Source organism: Seriola aureovittata, chromosome 18 (assembly GCF_021018895.1).
Source record: "Seriola aureovittata isolate HTS-2021-v1 ecotype China chromosome 18, ASM2101889v1, whole genome shotgun sequence".
NCBI lineage: Eukaryota > Metazoa > Chordata > Actinopteri > Carangiformes > Carangidae > Seriola > Seriola aureovittata.
In genome coordinates this window covers 24082501-24099211 of record NC_079381.1, presented here as the reverse complement: position 1 = coordinate 24099211, position 16711 = coordinate 24082501, and the positions used below count along the sequence as shown (strand labels likewise).

The following is a 16711-nucleotide window of genomic DNA, read 5'->3' as shown; positions in this document are numbered from 1 at the left end:
TTGTTTTAATTCCTTACTTTGACACCAGGGCTACATTAGTAACAGCTAAAAAAAAGAAAAAAGACAATTTGTGTTAAAAAATAAATAAATAAATAAATAAATAAATAATGAGTAGAGTTCGCCTCTGGCACAAAAATGTCCACAAACCCTGCACTCAGCGTGAATGGATGAGCTCCAAATGTGGACACATGACTGATTACAGATGCATAGTCCTTGATGTTGTGGCCCACTGCTTCCACAGACACATGACACCGAGGCAGGCCACGAGCCAGAATCACATCCAATCTACAGGTCCTGAAAAACATGCAAATCAATGTGCATACCGGCTAATTAGACAGCCCTGCGCTAACATTAATTAGTGTTAGACGGTTCTAAAAACAGACAGAAACCTTGCAGGTTATTGTGAGACTCTTGTTAAATATGTTGAATATATGTCCGTCAGATGTGCATCAGTAACCTTGCTACACTTACAGATGATCCACAGGAAATGAGCCTGTACGTCTTTAATCCACTGATTCCACAGCGTGACCTCTGGGAGGACGAGACCTGATTTACATGATTGATTTAAGACCTGAAATTAAACGTATGGGTCTGACAGTAATGAAACTGCTGTGATTCATGTCCGTGGAGAACTTCTGCTGAAAGCTTCATGACTAATACACTGATAATTTGGTCAAACTTTAAACGTGATTCATGAAGACCAACCGTTCCTTTTGGTTTAACACTTTACAAAAGCGAAAAATTATACAGGATGAGATTTAATATAGTGTGTTTGTTTGGTGACTCAGACAGGATGCAGGTTTAACACAGGGAATAAAAGTGGTATTAAACACTTAGCTCCTCACAGCTAAAGTTTTCTGATTAAATCTCAAGTTTCTGGGGCGCCCCAGTGGCTCACCTGGTGGAGTGTGTACCGCTAAGACTCAGTCCTTTCCGCAGCCACCGTGACAGTTAGAATAACACCTTGTTAGCTGCCGATGTTACACACACAGGTAAATACAGCTTTGCTGCAGGGGGCTCGGCTGAGTGTGTGGGTGCAGGTTAAGAGGTTGGGGGTGGTTCTCTGGAGTGGGCCCAACTCAACAAAACAGCAGTTTTTGAGAGGAAGTCCAGCTGATGTCCCTGCACACTCACACACTCTCACACTCTCACATTCAGTCTGACACCATGTTCTTTTCTGTGGTGAAACAGGTCGAGTGAACACAGTTTATAGGACTGCTGGAAGATGAAACTGACGAGCAGGGGCAAGCCTTTCGGTTTATTAGGAACACCTACAGTCCTGTAATGAATCCTCCTTCATGAAGGTTATAATGTTCTGTGTCTGTTGTTCAGCCAACCATTATTGATCTGAGTGGGGTGGACAAAATAATAGGAACACTTGAAACCAACTACATCCTCCAAAAGATTTGATGCTCTTCTTTGGGTTTCTGACTGTTGGTCGGACAAAACAAAATTATTTTATTATGTTTTATGCTGAAAACCAATAACCAATTAATGGAGAAAATAATCCTCAAACTTCTAATAAGGGAGTCCATATCCCACATTTAAGACACATCTCAAAAATTGGCTCAAGTCAATATGCTGCAATATGTATTTGTCTTTATATCTGTGTAAGATACTTTATATTCGTAGTAGTGTATTGTGACCTGTAATGTTTTTGGTTTATGTTACCTGGCCAGGGACTACATATGTAAATTAGCATTTTTGCTAAAACCCAACACATTTACATCATGTATTTTATACTGATGTTCATTAACATGCATTGTCCCAATCAAATAAACAAATAAATAAAATTAAATGAATCAATAAGCTAATGAAAATAAACTAAGTTTGCAGAGTCTAACACAGGCCACACAATGAGACCAGGGCAGAATATCAACCATCTTCACTCACCAGTTACTACTTTCATACTTGCCTCCCTGTGCATGTGTGTGTGCATATGTGTGTGTGTGTGTGTGTGTGTGTGTGTGTGTGTGTGTGTGTGTGCGTGTGTGCATGTGTGTGTGCGTGTGTGTGTGTGTCTGTGTGTGTGTGTCTGTGTCTGCACAAGTGCATTTGACCCATGTTAATGTGTGTGAGCATGCGTGAGAATTTTAACATTGTTATTTCAATTATTTCTGTGTTGTGTGTTCGGGAATAAATTGTGACAGCTCATGAATAATTCCAGTCCTGTGCAGGAAGCGCGTGTTTATCTACCCTTTAGACCCATTATTGACGTAACACACACACACACACACACACAGAGGTCCCCACAACATGAGCAATACCTGGACCACACCCACAAACTCACTCACAAACACACACACTGCTCCATTGGGCTGATAATGCCACAGATAATTAAGAGCGATACAGAATTACAAAATGGACGAGATAACGCCGGGTTGAGTCTTATTAAAGGTTCCCAGGTCCTCTTTAGCAGAAAATTAATTTGAATGCACACAGAAAAATACATTCATGTATGTTGGCACACACACACACACACACACACACACACACACACACACAGAGAAATAAACAAGAATAAATGATGCTCTCCTGGCGGAGAGCGGCGGCTGCACCCGCTGCACCGTGTTCCTGACCCACAGCCAGAAACATTTATCACACAGGATTACAAAGGAAACACACAGTGGATGCTCCTGAAGATTAGCAGCGCTGCTATCAGCACAGTCCATTTATCTACAGTCTAAAGCAGTGAATCACATTCCACACACACCACAGCGACACAGTTAAGGCTGTTTTTATTTTCTCCAAATCTGGTAATTTCATTTACTTTTAATATGCCACGAACATTGAAAAGACAAATGACTCTGAACGACGGATCATGGATGATCAAAATTGGTTGCAATAAATTTTCTTTGGGCTGACTAATCGATTAACTGAATGACTGCTGCAGCTGTAATCCTAAACAAGTGTCATATATGACATATATGTCCTTATAACAGGAGTGATGTTGCCATATCTGTCACCTATAAGTGGCAATAATACCGCTACACAGTGCAATATTGATCTATAGTTTATATTTATAATTATATTGTTGGTGTTATTTATATATATATTTATATATTTTAATGATTTTAGACTTTATTTATTTGAACATATGCTGCCAAGAGGATTGATGCCAAACTTAATTTCATTGTTTTTAATGCAATGACAATAAAGAATCTATTATTTATCTATCTATCTATCTATCTATCTATCTATCTATCTATCTATCTATCTATCTATCTATCTATCTATCTATCTATCTATCTATCTATCTATCTATCTATCTATCCATCTATTTGATATATTATTATCACTTATATACATCCTCTGGATATATGGAGACATAAGTTCATAACATATATAAAATACCCATAGTAAAAATTTGTATTCAAAATATCTATTTGATTCATTTCTATATGGTTTAACACGTGATGACCATATATGTTAATGATTTATATTTAATTAAAGTTTATTAAAACAACATACATATAACAATTCTATACTTTAATTTATCATTAATTTTAAACATGTCTGACTTCTCATTCTGGGAAAGTGGCCTCAAACTTTTGGACTCTACTGTTTATAATATCAACATATATGTACAGGCACAAACATAAATATTTCAATGGGCTGGACATATGTGTCAATATATGAAAATTCTTCCAACTTCTATTTATTTTATATGTACATATATGTCAGACATGGAAATATGGCACATGGGACTGAAAGCACTGTAAGGTTGTTACTCCTGGATGTTTTAGAAAAGGCCATTAAATTAAAGGCAAATGAAGAAACAGTAGATTTTGTGAGGAGAGTGTCGGAGGCTCTGGGGAGGTTTGTAAAACTCTCCTGTGAGGAAACAAAGAAAAGTTAGAGACCCCTGCAGCGATGCTGAACCCTCGAACACCGACTGCTGCAAGCAGCCACAGACACAGACAGCTCCCAGCAGTGTGTCTGTCCACACACACACACACACACACACACACACACACACCACACACACACACACACAGCCACTGTGGCAGAGCACCAGTCACTGTGAGCAATCAGAGCAGAGTAGAGAGACAGAGATGCCACATACCTGCCACTATACATCAACATCACTGCCTCACTCTCGTCTATTCACATTCATGTCAACCAGAGGAGGAGAGGAGGAGGAGAGAGGAGAGGAGAGGAGGAGAGGAGGAGAGGAGGAGGAGAAGAGAGGAGAGGGGAGGAGGAGAGGAGGACAGGGGAGGAGGAGAGAGGAGGAGAGGGGAGGAGGAGAGGGGAGGGAGGAGAGGAGGAGAGGGAGGAGAGGAGGAGAGGAGGAGGAGGAGAGGAGAGGAGGAGGAGAGAGGAGAGGGGAGGAGGAGAGGAGAGGAGAGGAGGAGAGGGAGGGAGGAGAGGGAGGAGGAGAGGAGAGGAGGAAGGAGAGGAGGAGAGGAGAGAGGAGAGGGGAGGGGAGGAGGAGAGGAGGAGAGGAGAGAGAGGAGGAGAGAGGAGGAGGAGAGGGAGGAGGAGAGGAGGAGAGGAGAGGAGAGGAGAGGGGAGGAGGAGAGGAGGAGAGGAGGAGGAGAGGAGGAGAGGAGAGGAGGAGAGGGGAGGAGGAGAGGAGGAGAGGGGAGGAGGAGAGAGGAGGAGGAGGAGAGGGGAGGAGGAGAGGAGGAGAGGAGAGGAGGAGAGGAGAGGAGAGGAGGAGAGGAGGAGAGAGGAGAGGGAGGAGAGGAGGAGAGGGGAGGAGGAGGAGGAGAGGAGGAGAGGAGAGGAGGAGAGGGGAGGAGGAGAGAGGAGAGGAGAGGAGGAGAGGGGAGGAGGAAAGGAGAGGAGAGGGGAGGAGGAGGAGAGGAGGAGGAGAGAGGAGAGGAGAGGAGAGGAGGAAGGAGAGGAGAGAGGAGGAGAGGAGGAGAGGGGAGGAGGAGGAGGAGAGGAGAGAGGAGGAGGAGGAGGAGAGGAGAGGAGGAAGAGGGGAGGAGGAGAGGAGAGGAGAGGAGGAGGAGAGGAGAGGAGGAGGAGAGGAGGAGAGGAGAGGAGGAGGAGGAGGAGGAGGAGAGGAGAGAGGAGAGAGGAGGAAGGAGGAGAGGAGGAGAGAGAGAGGAGGAGAGGAGGAGAGGAGGAGAGGAGGAGAGGAAGAGGAGGAGAGGAGGAGAGGAGGAGGAGAGGAGGAGAGGAGGAGAGGAGGAGAGGAGGAGAGGGGAGAGGAGAGGAGGAGAGGGGAGAGGAGGAGAGGAGAGGAGGAGAGGAGAGGAGAGAGGAGGAGAGGAGGAGAGGAGGAGAGGAGGAGAGGAGAGAGGAGGAGAGGAGGAGAGGAGGAGAGGAGGAGAGGAGGAGAGGAGAGGGGAGGAGGAGAGGAGAGAGGAAGGAGGAGAGGAGAGAGGAGGAGAGAGGAGGAGAGGAGGAGGAGGAGGAGAGGAGAGGAGGAGAGGAGCAGAAAGATAAGGAGAGGAATCAAGGAAAAAAGGAGCCATACTCTCTCCTTTGGTATGAGATCTGTTTGTTAGCTTGTTGTAGCTTAAGATTAAAAATAAAATAATTAATCATTAAAAAAAAATCTGAAATACAATATTGTAAAAGTGGAGTTTTTGTTGTAATAATCCACAGACTGCAAATAAAGATGGACGTCGCCTCTGTGACGTCATCCACAGCTTTCTGAAGCTCAGAGTGAGCTGCTGCACCGTTGCCATCTTGGCAGTGTCTGACTCCGCCCCTACCCCCCGAGCTAATCCAAAAATGGTCAAAGAGGAGGGGCGTGTGTGGAGCTAGGACTTTGGTGTATGCTGGTTTAATAACTGTGGCTAGCATATGCTCCCGTTAGCATTGTTAGCACAGCTGGGTGTTGCTCAAAGGCTCACCTAGGCTAAATAATTTTCTGGCTAAGTTGCAAGATAACGACCGAAGCTAACAATCCAGGTAGTAAATACAAACACTGATACCTGCTAATTAGTGCTAACATATAAATAAAATAATATGAGAATTTCACTCACTGGACACCTGTCACTCAAAGAGGCCACGCCCTCAATCCTCCATAACTTTAGTCCTTAATAAAATGTAAACAGGTGAGTTATATAAACAGGTGTAATGAAGGAGGAGATTAGCTCTAGAGACCAAAACAGTTTTTGTACCAGGCTGTAAACATGTTTATTTCTGCTGTAAAGTTGGACATTTTAACATGGGAGTCTATGGAGACTGACTCACTGTTGGAGCCAGACTCTAGTGGCCGTTAGAGGAACTGCAGCTTCATGGTTCAGCCCTGGTGTAAGGACTGATGACATAAGTTTGTGACCAAAAAAGTGTTTTCCCAACAGAGTGGGGACATCAGTCTGTTTGAGGTAAAACTGTTGGAGCTTGTTTTTCAGTTGTGATGGTTGAGGTCAGGGTTAGGGGCTAGGGAACGTATTATGTTAACGAGTGTCCTCACAAAGATGTTGTTGCAAGAAGTGCAAGTGTGTGTGTGTGTGTGTGTGTGTGTGTGTGTGTGTGTGTGTGTGTGTGTGTGTACACGCGCCGACCTCAGGGATGAAAAACTTGTCCTCTTAAAATGCCAGCCCAAAGGTTTCTGCTCCTCACCTGCTAGAACTGATTTACATGCAGCACTTTTTGGGACTGAACTGACATTTCACCTCTTCAGACAGACAGGCAGGCAGACAGACGGACAGACAGACAGACAGAAATAGAGACAGGCACACAGGCAGACAGACAAGCAGACAGATAGAAAGACAGACAGACAGACAGACGGACAGGTGGACAGACAGACAGACAGACAGACAGACAGACAGACGGACAGGTGGACAGACAGACAGACAGACAGACAGAGAGACAGACAGACAGAGAGACAGACAGACAGACAGACAGAGAGACAGGCAGACAGAAAGAGAGACAGACAGGCAAACAGACAGACAGACAAACAGACAGACAGACAGAAAGGCAGACAGACAGACGGACAAACAGACAGACAGATTCTGTCTCCTGCATTGCCAAACTCACGAGTGAATGGCAGAAACAGAAGCTGTATTTGGACGACGTCCACCCCCCCCACCCCCCCCACCCCCCCCCAGCTGAATTATCTGTACATCCCTGCTTCAGTCATACAGAATTCACTCCGCCTGGATTTCCTCCTTTAAATCCCGGCTTTGATTATTTTGTCGAAACTGAATCTCTTTGCCCTCATGAGAAATCGCAGCAGAAATTAACCCACTAAAGAGTTTTAAGCAGCTGGCACAGACACTAATGATAAAAATGAGGTTTTTATATCAGAATGAAGTGAGTTTGTGTCTTGAGGACAGGAAATGATTGTCTGTTTAAGTGTGTTGTGGCATCGGTGCATCTGTTTTACACCAGTTTTCATGTGACTATATATTGTAGGTAATTTTCTAAAATAATTTTTCAAAAGATGGAGATTAAAATATGTCAGGTTGATTTTGATTTGAACAGAACACAGAAGTTCCAGTTTCACTTTGGCTTTTTAAAATATGTTGGCTACTGGCATCATGGGAAATGTAGGACACAGTGTTCAAAATGAGATGTAACAGTATCTCTTCTTCTTCTCACTGTAGTAAAACGAGTGTTTAGATTTAGATTAGATAGATTTCATGAAATAAATACAGGCAAAGCTCCTCCTTCACCTGGACCCACCATCCAAACCTTTACAGGATTTGGTCTCTGAGTGTTTTTACCTGAAATCTGCTTTATTTTTATTGGATCACTCAGAAAACAGCCAATCAGAAGAGAGGCTCAGAGCCTCCTCTCTTCTGATTGGCTCACCGACCTGTTGTTACTAGAGCTGCAGAGAGAAGCCTGAGAGAGGAGATGTAAAACTACACTGAAATGGTTTGTTACATCTATTTGAAGTAAACATATATAATCACACCTTATCAAAGTTTTGTAACTACAACTCCCATGATGCTTTGAGAAATAACATCCAGAATAAGTATAATGTTGTTGTGTGGGCTACAACTTCAGCCTCATTTTTTTAGCTCATATTTGTTTCCATTTATTCATAAAAGCAGCTGAATCAGCTGTGACCACTTCCTGTTCAGACACCTGTCACTGGATCACTGCGATACTGGAGGAAACCTAGAAACACCAGGTTTCTGAATGTTGTTCTGCAGCGATAAGGAACGTCTTTTTTCTGTGATTTCTAAGCGGATTTATGGATGTTTATTCCCGATGCTCTTCAGAGATAATGATATCCTCAGAAAGTGTTGACAGTTTCACGCTAACCCTAAAATGTGTGTGTGTGTCTGAGTTTTCAGATTTGACTGAGATTTGAGTTAGGATTCAAAAAAGGAGGAATTTGATTTTAGTTAGATTTTTACTGAATATTCCAGTAGTTTTTAAACCAAGAGCTGTCGATGTTACTGTGTATGACACACTGGACACTGTTGTACGATACGAGCTCATGAAAAACAACACTCTTTAATGTTCAATCATTCAAACACAGATTTACGTCTATTCTTTTCTCTAAACTGAAATTTTTGGTCGGTTGTTGCCCTTTTATTGAAGAACACACACATTCTTTCTGATGTAAATATTTAATCTTTTAATGAGAATGAAATCAAATGTAACTGTGGGATGAGGAGAAGTTGAAGGGCCCCACCCTGCTCTCACCACAGCACATTTATAAGATCACAGCCCGTTGTATTAAACCGCAGTCCTGTTGTTTTCTCAGTGTCTTCGGGGGGGATACTTTTATTCACCCGAGGTTTGTGCAAGTTAAACAAAAACACAGAGAGAAACCACATCAAAACGGTTCAGATGCAGCTTTATCTCGGTGTCTCTGCGGCTCATGCTCAGCCATCCACAGAGAGCCCTGACCAGTGTTTGGCTTTGCAGCGCCGCTTTCATCTTCCATAAAGCTCCTCTGAAAAAAACCCTCCAAAAAAAACACTGGCCTGTATCAGACGCTGCTGGCACTTAACCGACTTTGACTCTCATCTTTAAGTTGAACTTTCATGCATGACCTGGTGGCATTTCGGAAACGCAAACGAGTCATCTCCGTTGAAAAGTTGTATGAAATTTTCCCACATTTAATTTTGTTATTGGATCACAGAGATAAAAGTCACCAGGAGAGAAGCTGCAGGATCAGTCCACCAAAGAACTCTCACAGGGCAACAGCGCCTCCCCGTGGTCATCTCCAGAACTGCACAGCCTCTGCATTTTCACACATGTTCACACTTAATTAGAATTTATAAAGACAGATATAAAATAAATGAAAATAAATTTGAGGGACTTAACTACCTGTTCAGCTCCAGGTTTTAAGAATATGTGAATCCATATTACTTCAATTATTAAAAACCTTGTAACTCTGAAATACAATCCAACATGAACTCTGCTCTTAAAGCTCCTCCAGTGTAAAGGTGTGTGTCCATGTGTAGTGTGATTATAGATCAGCTCTAACTTCTATATTAATACTGTGAAAGTATCAAAGCCTCAGTCCACAGAGAAATGCACACAGCCTGTATTCAGAAACTGAGCCTTAAAACCAGCCGTCAGGACTTCTGGAACTTTGTGATGTCACAACGAAGCAGTCACTGCCGCCTCCCCAAACCACGCCCACCAATCAGAAGAGAGTCTCAAATGTTGAGATCTGTGATTGAATAATTGACCTGATGATCACACCAAAGGGAAAGTGAAAGGATCATTAATGTCATTAACATTTATCCTCTGGGGACCAAGAATATTTGGACCAAATTTCCATCCAATAGTTTTTAAAATATTTGCCTCTGAAGAACCTCAGTGTAGCTCCAGAGGGTCACCAAAGTCAGCAGGATTCATCCTCTGGGGAACACGAATGTTTCTACCACATTTTGTGCCAATCCATCCACTGGATGTAGAAACATCTCACAAGATGAACGAAGCGTTTGACCTGATGATGGCGCTGGATAAAAAAGTCAGAGGATCACAAGGTCGTTGTGATTGATCCTGAAGGGACCACGAACGTCTGAACCACATTTCATCACAGTCCATCCAGTAGTTGTTGAGACATTTCAGTGTGGATCAACATTGGCGTTCAAAGACTCATTGACATTCAAAATATTGATTAGCTGATGTTCATGAATTATTGGTCGATAGAGACGAGCTTCTGATGTAACACTCTGTTAATGATGCATGATGCATCTCATAAATAAATACTCAATGCTTCCCGCCTGATAAATAATCTGTCAGTGATTCAAACATGAATGTGAGTTTAAGTGCCGATGTTAAAACACAATAACTGATCAGAGATAATGAGACGGCAGCTTTTATTTCACTTGATAACTTGAGGCACCAACAGGAAACATTCAATGACAACGCATGCATGATGATCATAACCAGTCAATATGCACACACTGTTCAAACAGAAATACATAATTCATAGATATTTCAAGGCTGATGAGTAGCAGACAGTCGAGAACTGAAAGATTACACAAACACAGAAAACATGAAACACAAAGAAATCAGCGCTTCAAGCTTTTGGCAACGGAATAAAAGAGAAAGAGTCGACAACGATCATCCAGAGGAACCACGACAACATCAAGAGGACGTCTTGTTTAAACCTCACACACATCCGCATCATTTAAACGCCCAATACTCACTTTAATATCCCGACACAGACACGCCTCTCATGTAAAACACGCATCAAACAACTCCGTGTACCTCACGGCAGTTACATGACCGTCTGTCAGGGCGTCACAATCGTACGGCGTGAACGAAACATGACGCCTTCACATTCACTCAGGTGAGACTCCTCCTCCGTGTTCACACAGGTAAACCCGACAGTTTATTTAATTTAGCTTATAACTGAGGGGTAATACTGAACTGGTTAGAAGAATATTCTCTATAATTTCTGTTATAATTAAGCTTTTAAATCTGAATTACAATAATCTGTAAATATCAAAATATATGCAGATTAAAGAGCAACGTGGAGGCCACCTGGCTGCAGTGATGCACAGGTGTACTCCATCTTCTCTTCTAAACAAAAAAGAGTTTGTTTCCCACCAAAACTCATTGTGGGAATCCTTGAGCTCTAAAAAATATTATTAAACATTTGTAAAAACTAATGTTTGAGATTTTATTTCAACATCAACAGGGACTCACGTGTAAAAACGTTACTCCTGGTACCTTTAAAGAAATGATTTGACATCTTTGGAAATCTTCTTATTGGTTTTGTTGCTGAGAGTTTGATGTTTTCAGATTGATCCAGTTCCTCTGACAATCTCTGACTAACACGGGATATCTTGTTTATTTCAACCGTGCAAACACCAAACTGTAAAAATGTCAATCTGCTGTTTTACGGGGAGATTTGTGCTGAACTTCCAGAGAGGGAAAGAAAGAAAAGGAGGGAATGTTTAGTCTTTACTGTGGCTTCTCCTGTCGGTTAAATTACAGAGGCTTTATTAGTAATTCATGATTTCTTTATAGATATTACACATTAAGGTCTGAAAACCAGAGTCTGGGATTTATGTGATTTTCTTTCTGTCCTTCGTGTCGTATTCTAGGTGTGGCAAAAAAATCTAAATGTCCTTCTGATCACTCACGCAGATAATTAACACATTACTGTACTGCTCTCTTCCTCTACACTCACTGTAAACATAAACCTCTGTGTGTCGGAGTGTGTTCCTCCTCCTGTCCAATGGTTTGTTGTCAAGGCCGCATGAAAGTCACAAGCGTCAGGACGGTTACAGCATCAACACTACACCGTATGAAGGCAGTTCTCACTGAAGCAGATGGAAGCAGCGAGGGCCGGGGGCCGGGGGCCGGGGGCCGGGGGCCGGGGGCCGGGGGCCGGGGGGGCCGGGGGCCGGGTCGGGTTAGTGTTTGGCTTCTCGGGGGTAAAACTCGGCTAAGGTGCTCTGAGGAATCCTCTTCAGCATCTCTTTGGGGAAGATCCTCATCAGCTGCCATCCGATGTCCAGGGTCTCAAACACACTCCTGTTTTCATAAGCACCTGGACACGGGAACACACATGCATGGGTATTATTATTATCATTAATAATAATAATAATAATAATAAGCAACTGTCATACAACAAAGTGCTTTACAATAAAAAATCTAATAGCACAATAAAATAAGGGCAAATAGGGCAATGAAACTAGACAATAGAGAGAGACAGTAGATGATAAAATATGTAAATGAAAATAAAAATAAAAGCAAATAAGAATAAGAATAGTAAAATATGAGAGAACTCATTAAAAGCCAAGTTAAATAAATAGGTTTTCAGCTGTTGTTCACAGAACATCTCTTACAGCTTTTGGAGCAGAGTTAAAAAAGAAGAGCAGTGCAATAATCGAATCTATTTGAAATAAAATCAGGAAGAAGTTTTTCAGCATCTTTATGGATAAGGAACGGCCGGACCTTGTCAGCTCTTTTCTTAAGTGATTTCTAAGCTGTTTCGGTCACCTTCTTTAAGCGAGAAGCGAGTCTGAAATGAAGCCCAGGCATGTCTCTTCAGATTTGACTAAAGGGGCCGAATTTACTTTATCGACTTGATATTGATCCAGTGATTCATCAGGGTGAGTTTCCCTTAGATCCTCATTAAGACCTGTTCTCTTTTAGAAATGAAACATGTAAACATAATATCGTTAACGCTCCTTCTTGTTTTCCATATAACTGAGGGTCTAAAGACAGACGGCGTCATGTGACGTACAGATAAAACCCCTCTGGACGACTCCCTGAGCTTAATAAATGACTTCAAAATCTAAATATTTGCATTATTAATCATTAATTATTCATTTTCTCCCAGTTGTTTTGGCTCTATCAGTAGCTATGGGTGATCTGCCGTGGCCCCACTGCACCTTGGGAGATGAAGTTTTTCTCAAACTTGGTGAGGAACTCCAGGTAGAGCAGATCATCAGCCGTCAGAGCCTCCTCCCCCACCACCGCCTTCATGGCCTGGACGTCCTTCCCTATGGCGTAACATGCATACTGCACACACACACACACGCACACACACACACACACACACACACACACACACACACACACACACACACACAGTCAGAGTGGGAAGGAAAAGGCCTGTATGTGCAGTATATACAGGAGTGTATGTGTGCGCGTGTGTGTGTGTGTGTGTGTGTGTGTGTGTGTGTGTGTGTGCACGTACGAGCTGGTTGGAAACATCAGAGTGGTCTCTGCGGGTCATCCCCTCCCCGATGGCGGATTTCATCAGACGGGAGAGCGACGGCAGCACGTTGATTGGAGGATAAATCTGACGACACATGAGCACAGAGTCGTCAGCTGATCTCGCACTTCCTGTTCTGACTCCTGAAGAAACTCAGTGGATCAGAATTTGACAAAAAAAACACAAAACACTTGTTGTTCTTTGTGGTTTTTGTTTTATCTTTGTTCAACAGAGCAGCGGTGCAGAATAGCAGCGCTGTCATGCTGCTGAATTAAAAGACTCTCCCGTTTTACTCAGGTGACAGTGTGACATTAAAGATCTACCTCAGATATACGTTGAATTCACTGAAGCGTTAAAATTATAATTCTTCATGTCAGTTACGGTTTGGAGGAGATTTTCTTTCTGAACCATTTACTGACGTCGACGGGAGAAAACAGGTTGATAATGTTTGGTTTCAAAAAACAGAAGTGACAGACAGAAGACCTGACGGGACTTTAATACACAGAGCTCAGAGTCTGGCTGTCACACACCTAAACCACTAGAGGGCGCTGTCCAATCAGGCTCCAGGTCAACACCAACAAGTCCCAGCAACATCAACTTCTATGTCAAGTCCCAAATCAAGACTAACTCTCAATCTAGGTCCCATGCTGAGACCAAAAAGTCAGTTTTGAGACTGAATCCATCAGATCCATGAGTCCAGTCCACATCGTGTGACTTGAGTCCACGTCTCTGCGTCACTGTGACCTCTGAACATTTAAAGGTCAAACCTCGAATCGTGTCCTCGTTACCTGTCTGTTGTGAAGTTGTCTGTCCACATAGATCTGTCCCTCAGTGATGTAACCGGTCAGGTCAGGAATAGGATGAGTGATGTCTGAGGGACACGAGAACACACTGTAACAGCACCACCACATTGTGACTGTGTGTAAGTGTGTGTGTGTGAGACGGTGTGTGTGTGTGTGTGTGTGTGTGTGTGTGTGTGTGTGTGTGTGTGTGTACCATCGTTGGGCATGGTGAGGATGGGGATCTGGGTGATGGAGCCGTTACGTCCCTCCACTCTGCCCGCTCTCTCGTAGATGGTGGCCAGATCCGTGTACATGTATCCGGGGAAACCTCGTCGGCCCGGCACCTCCTCCCTGGCTGCAGACACCTGAGACACAGATCGGTTGAGTTGCACGCTGGAGAGTAAACACACAATTTATCTCCAATTTCCAGCAGCGATTTCAGAATAAATGCAGTGAAACTGCGGCTGACCTCTCGGAGAGCCTCTGCATAGGAGCTCATGTCAGTGAGGATGACGAGGACGTGCTTCTCACACTGATAGGCCAGATACTCTGCTGATGTCAGAGCTAAACGAGGCGTGATGATTCGCTCGATGCTGCAAGAAAGACGGGAGGTTTTACAAAACATAATGCTTCATAACTCATGATGTAAGCATCTCAGAACCGTAGTTAATGACCTAATTGGAAGAAAAGACAATGACTGATTTTAATAAAATAAAGGGCAGTGAAAACACAAATTCCAATAAAAAATAAAAACTGGAGACGCCAACATCCGACTTTTAAGACTGTAAATACAGATGGACGTCACCTCCGTGATGTCACCCACAGGTTTCTGAAGCTCAGAGTGAGCTGCTCCACCATCGCCATCTTGGCAGTATCTGACTCCGCCCCCTAACTCCCAGCTAATCCAAAAAAGAGGAGGGGCGTGTGTGGAGCTGAGACTTCGGAGCATGTTGGTTCAATAACTGTGGCTAGCATACGCTCCTGTTAGCATCGTTAGCACAGTTGGGTGTTCTTGCTCGAAGGCTAACCAATCCAAACTCAGGATAAAACATAATTACGAGAAGGAACAAGACAAGTTAATTTTAGTTTGCTGTACGTGTGCGTTAAAGGTCGTACGTGGGGTCGTTGGCCAGGTTGAGGAACAAACACACGTTGTCCATGGAACCGTTCTCCTCGAAGTCCGACTTGAAGAACCTGGCGGTCTCCATGTTGACCTGGCGACAGAGACATGAAGAGAAACTGTCACTTTCTCTGGCGACAAACACAAATCACCTGGGTGACCCAACACACCTGCTGGGGTTTATGACATCACGACACGTCTGGAGCCAATCAGGGCCCGGTATAGAGTGTGATGTGGAAACTCGTGTGTGGAAGTAGACGGGAGCTCACAGCCGCTTCAGTTCATGGATTTAAATGGATGACTCAGGTTTTTGTGGATCAACGTGTGTGTGAGTCTGTGTTTGTGAAGGAGGTGCGTTCGAGGTAACGCGGGGCGTTAACTTCCTCTTTCAGCGCTCTCAGGTTTAAAAGTGTCTGAACCTGCTGTGGAAGAAGAATCTGAGCCTCTCACCCCCATGGCGGCGAACACTATGGCGAAGTTGTCCTCGCTGTAGTCCATCACGTCCTTGGACTTCTTCACCAGACCGGCCTGCCGACAGATCTGAGCGGCGATCTGACGGGAGGGAGGAGAGACGAGGAGGGAGGAGGAGGGAGGGAGGAGAGAGGGAAAGGAGAGAGGAGGGAGGAGGGAGGGGGGAGGAGAGACGAGGAGGGAGGGGGGAGGAGAGAGGAAGAGGGAGGAGGGAGGAGGAGGGAGGGAGGAGGGAGGAGGGAGGAGGGATGAGGAGGGAGGGAGGAGAGAGGAGGAGGGAGGAGGGAGGAGAGAGGAGGGAGGAGAGAGGAGGGAGGAGGAGAGAGGAGGAGGAGGGGGGGGAGGAGAGAGGAAGAGGGAGGGATGAGGAGGGAGGAGGAGGGAGGAGGGAGGAGGGATGAGGAGGGAGGAGGAGAGGAGGAGGGAGGAGGGAGGAGGGAGGAGAGAGGAGAGAGGAGAGAGGAGGAGAGAGGAGAGAGGAGAGGAGGAGAGGAGAGAGGAGAGGAGGGAGGAGAGAGGAAGAGGGAGGAGAGGAGGAGAGAGGAGGAGAGGAGGGAGGAGAGAGGAGAGAGGAGGAGGAGAGGAGGGAGGAGAGAGGAGAGAGGAGAGGAGGGAGGAGGAGGGAGGAGAAGGAGAGAGGAGAGGAGGGAGGAGAGAGAGGAGAGAGGAGGAGGAGAGGAGGGAGGAGAGAGGAGAGAGGAGAGAGGAGGAGAGAGGAGAGAGGAGAGGAGGGAGGAGAGAGGAGAGAGGAGGAGAGAGGAGGAGGAGAGAGGAGAGAGAGAGAGAGGAGGAGAGAGGAGAGAGGAGAGAGGAGGGAGGAGAGAGGAGAGAGGAAGAGGGAGGAGAGAGGAGGGATGAGGAGGGGAGGAGAGGAGGAGGGAGGAGGGATGAGGAGGGAGGGAGGAAGAGAGGAGGAGGGAGGAGGGAGGAGAGAGGAGGAGAGGAGGAGGGAGGAGAGAGGAGGAGGGAGGAGGGGGAGGAGAGAGGAAGAGGGAGGAGGGAGGAGGAGGGAGGAGGGGAGGGAGGAGAGAGGAGGAGGAGGAGGGGGAGGAGAGAGGAAGAGGAGGAGAGAGGAGGGAGGAGGGAGGAGGAGGGAGGAGGGATGAGGAGGGGAGGAGGAGAGAGGAGGAGGGAGGAGAGAGGAGGGAGGAGAGAGAGGAGGAGGAGGAGAGGAGAGAGGAAGAGGGAGGAGAGAGGAGAGAGGAGGGAGGAGAGAGGAGGAGGAGAGAGGAGGAGAGGAGGGAGGAAGAGAGGAGGGAGGAGAGAGGAGAGGAG

General features: G+C 45.0%; 1 protein-coding gene across 1 annotated transcript in view; it reads right to left on the bottom strand.

Annotated features, from left to right (window-relative positions):
• Positions 1-10188: 10188 nt before the first annotated feature.
• Positions 10189-16711, bottom strand: part of atp6v1b2 (ATPase H+ transporting V1 subunit B2) — a 14385-nt gene continuing 7862 nt past the window's right edge. Inside the window, exons 7-14 of the mRNA XM_056404100.1 lie at positions 15416-15517; positions 14962-15059; positions 14315-14438; positions 14060-14210; positions 13852-13934; positions 13046-13150; positions 12738-12867; positions 10189-11890 (exon numbers count right to left, since the gene is read on the bottom strand). Of these exons, the coding sequence (XP_056260075.1) occupies positions 11754-11890; positions 12738-12867; positions 13046-13150; positions 13852-13934; positions 14060-14210; positions 14315-14438; positions 14962-15059; positions 15416-15517 (930 nt within the window). The 3' untranslated portion in view covers positions 10189-11753. The remainder of the gene's footprint in view (positions 11891-12737; positions 12868-13045; positions 13151-13851; positions 13935-14059; positions 14211-14314; positions 14439-14961; positions 15060-15415; positions 15518-16711) is intronic.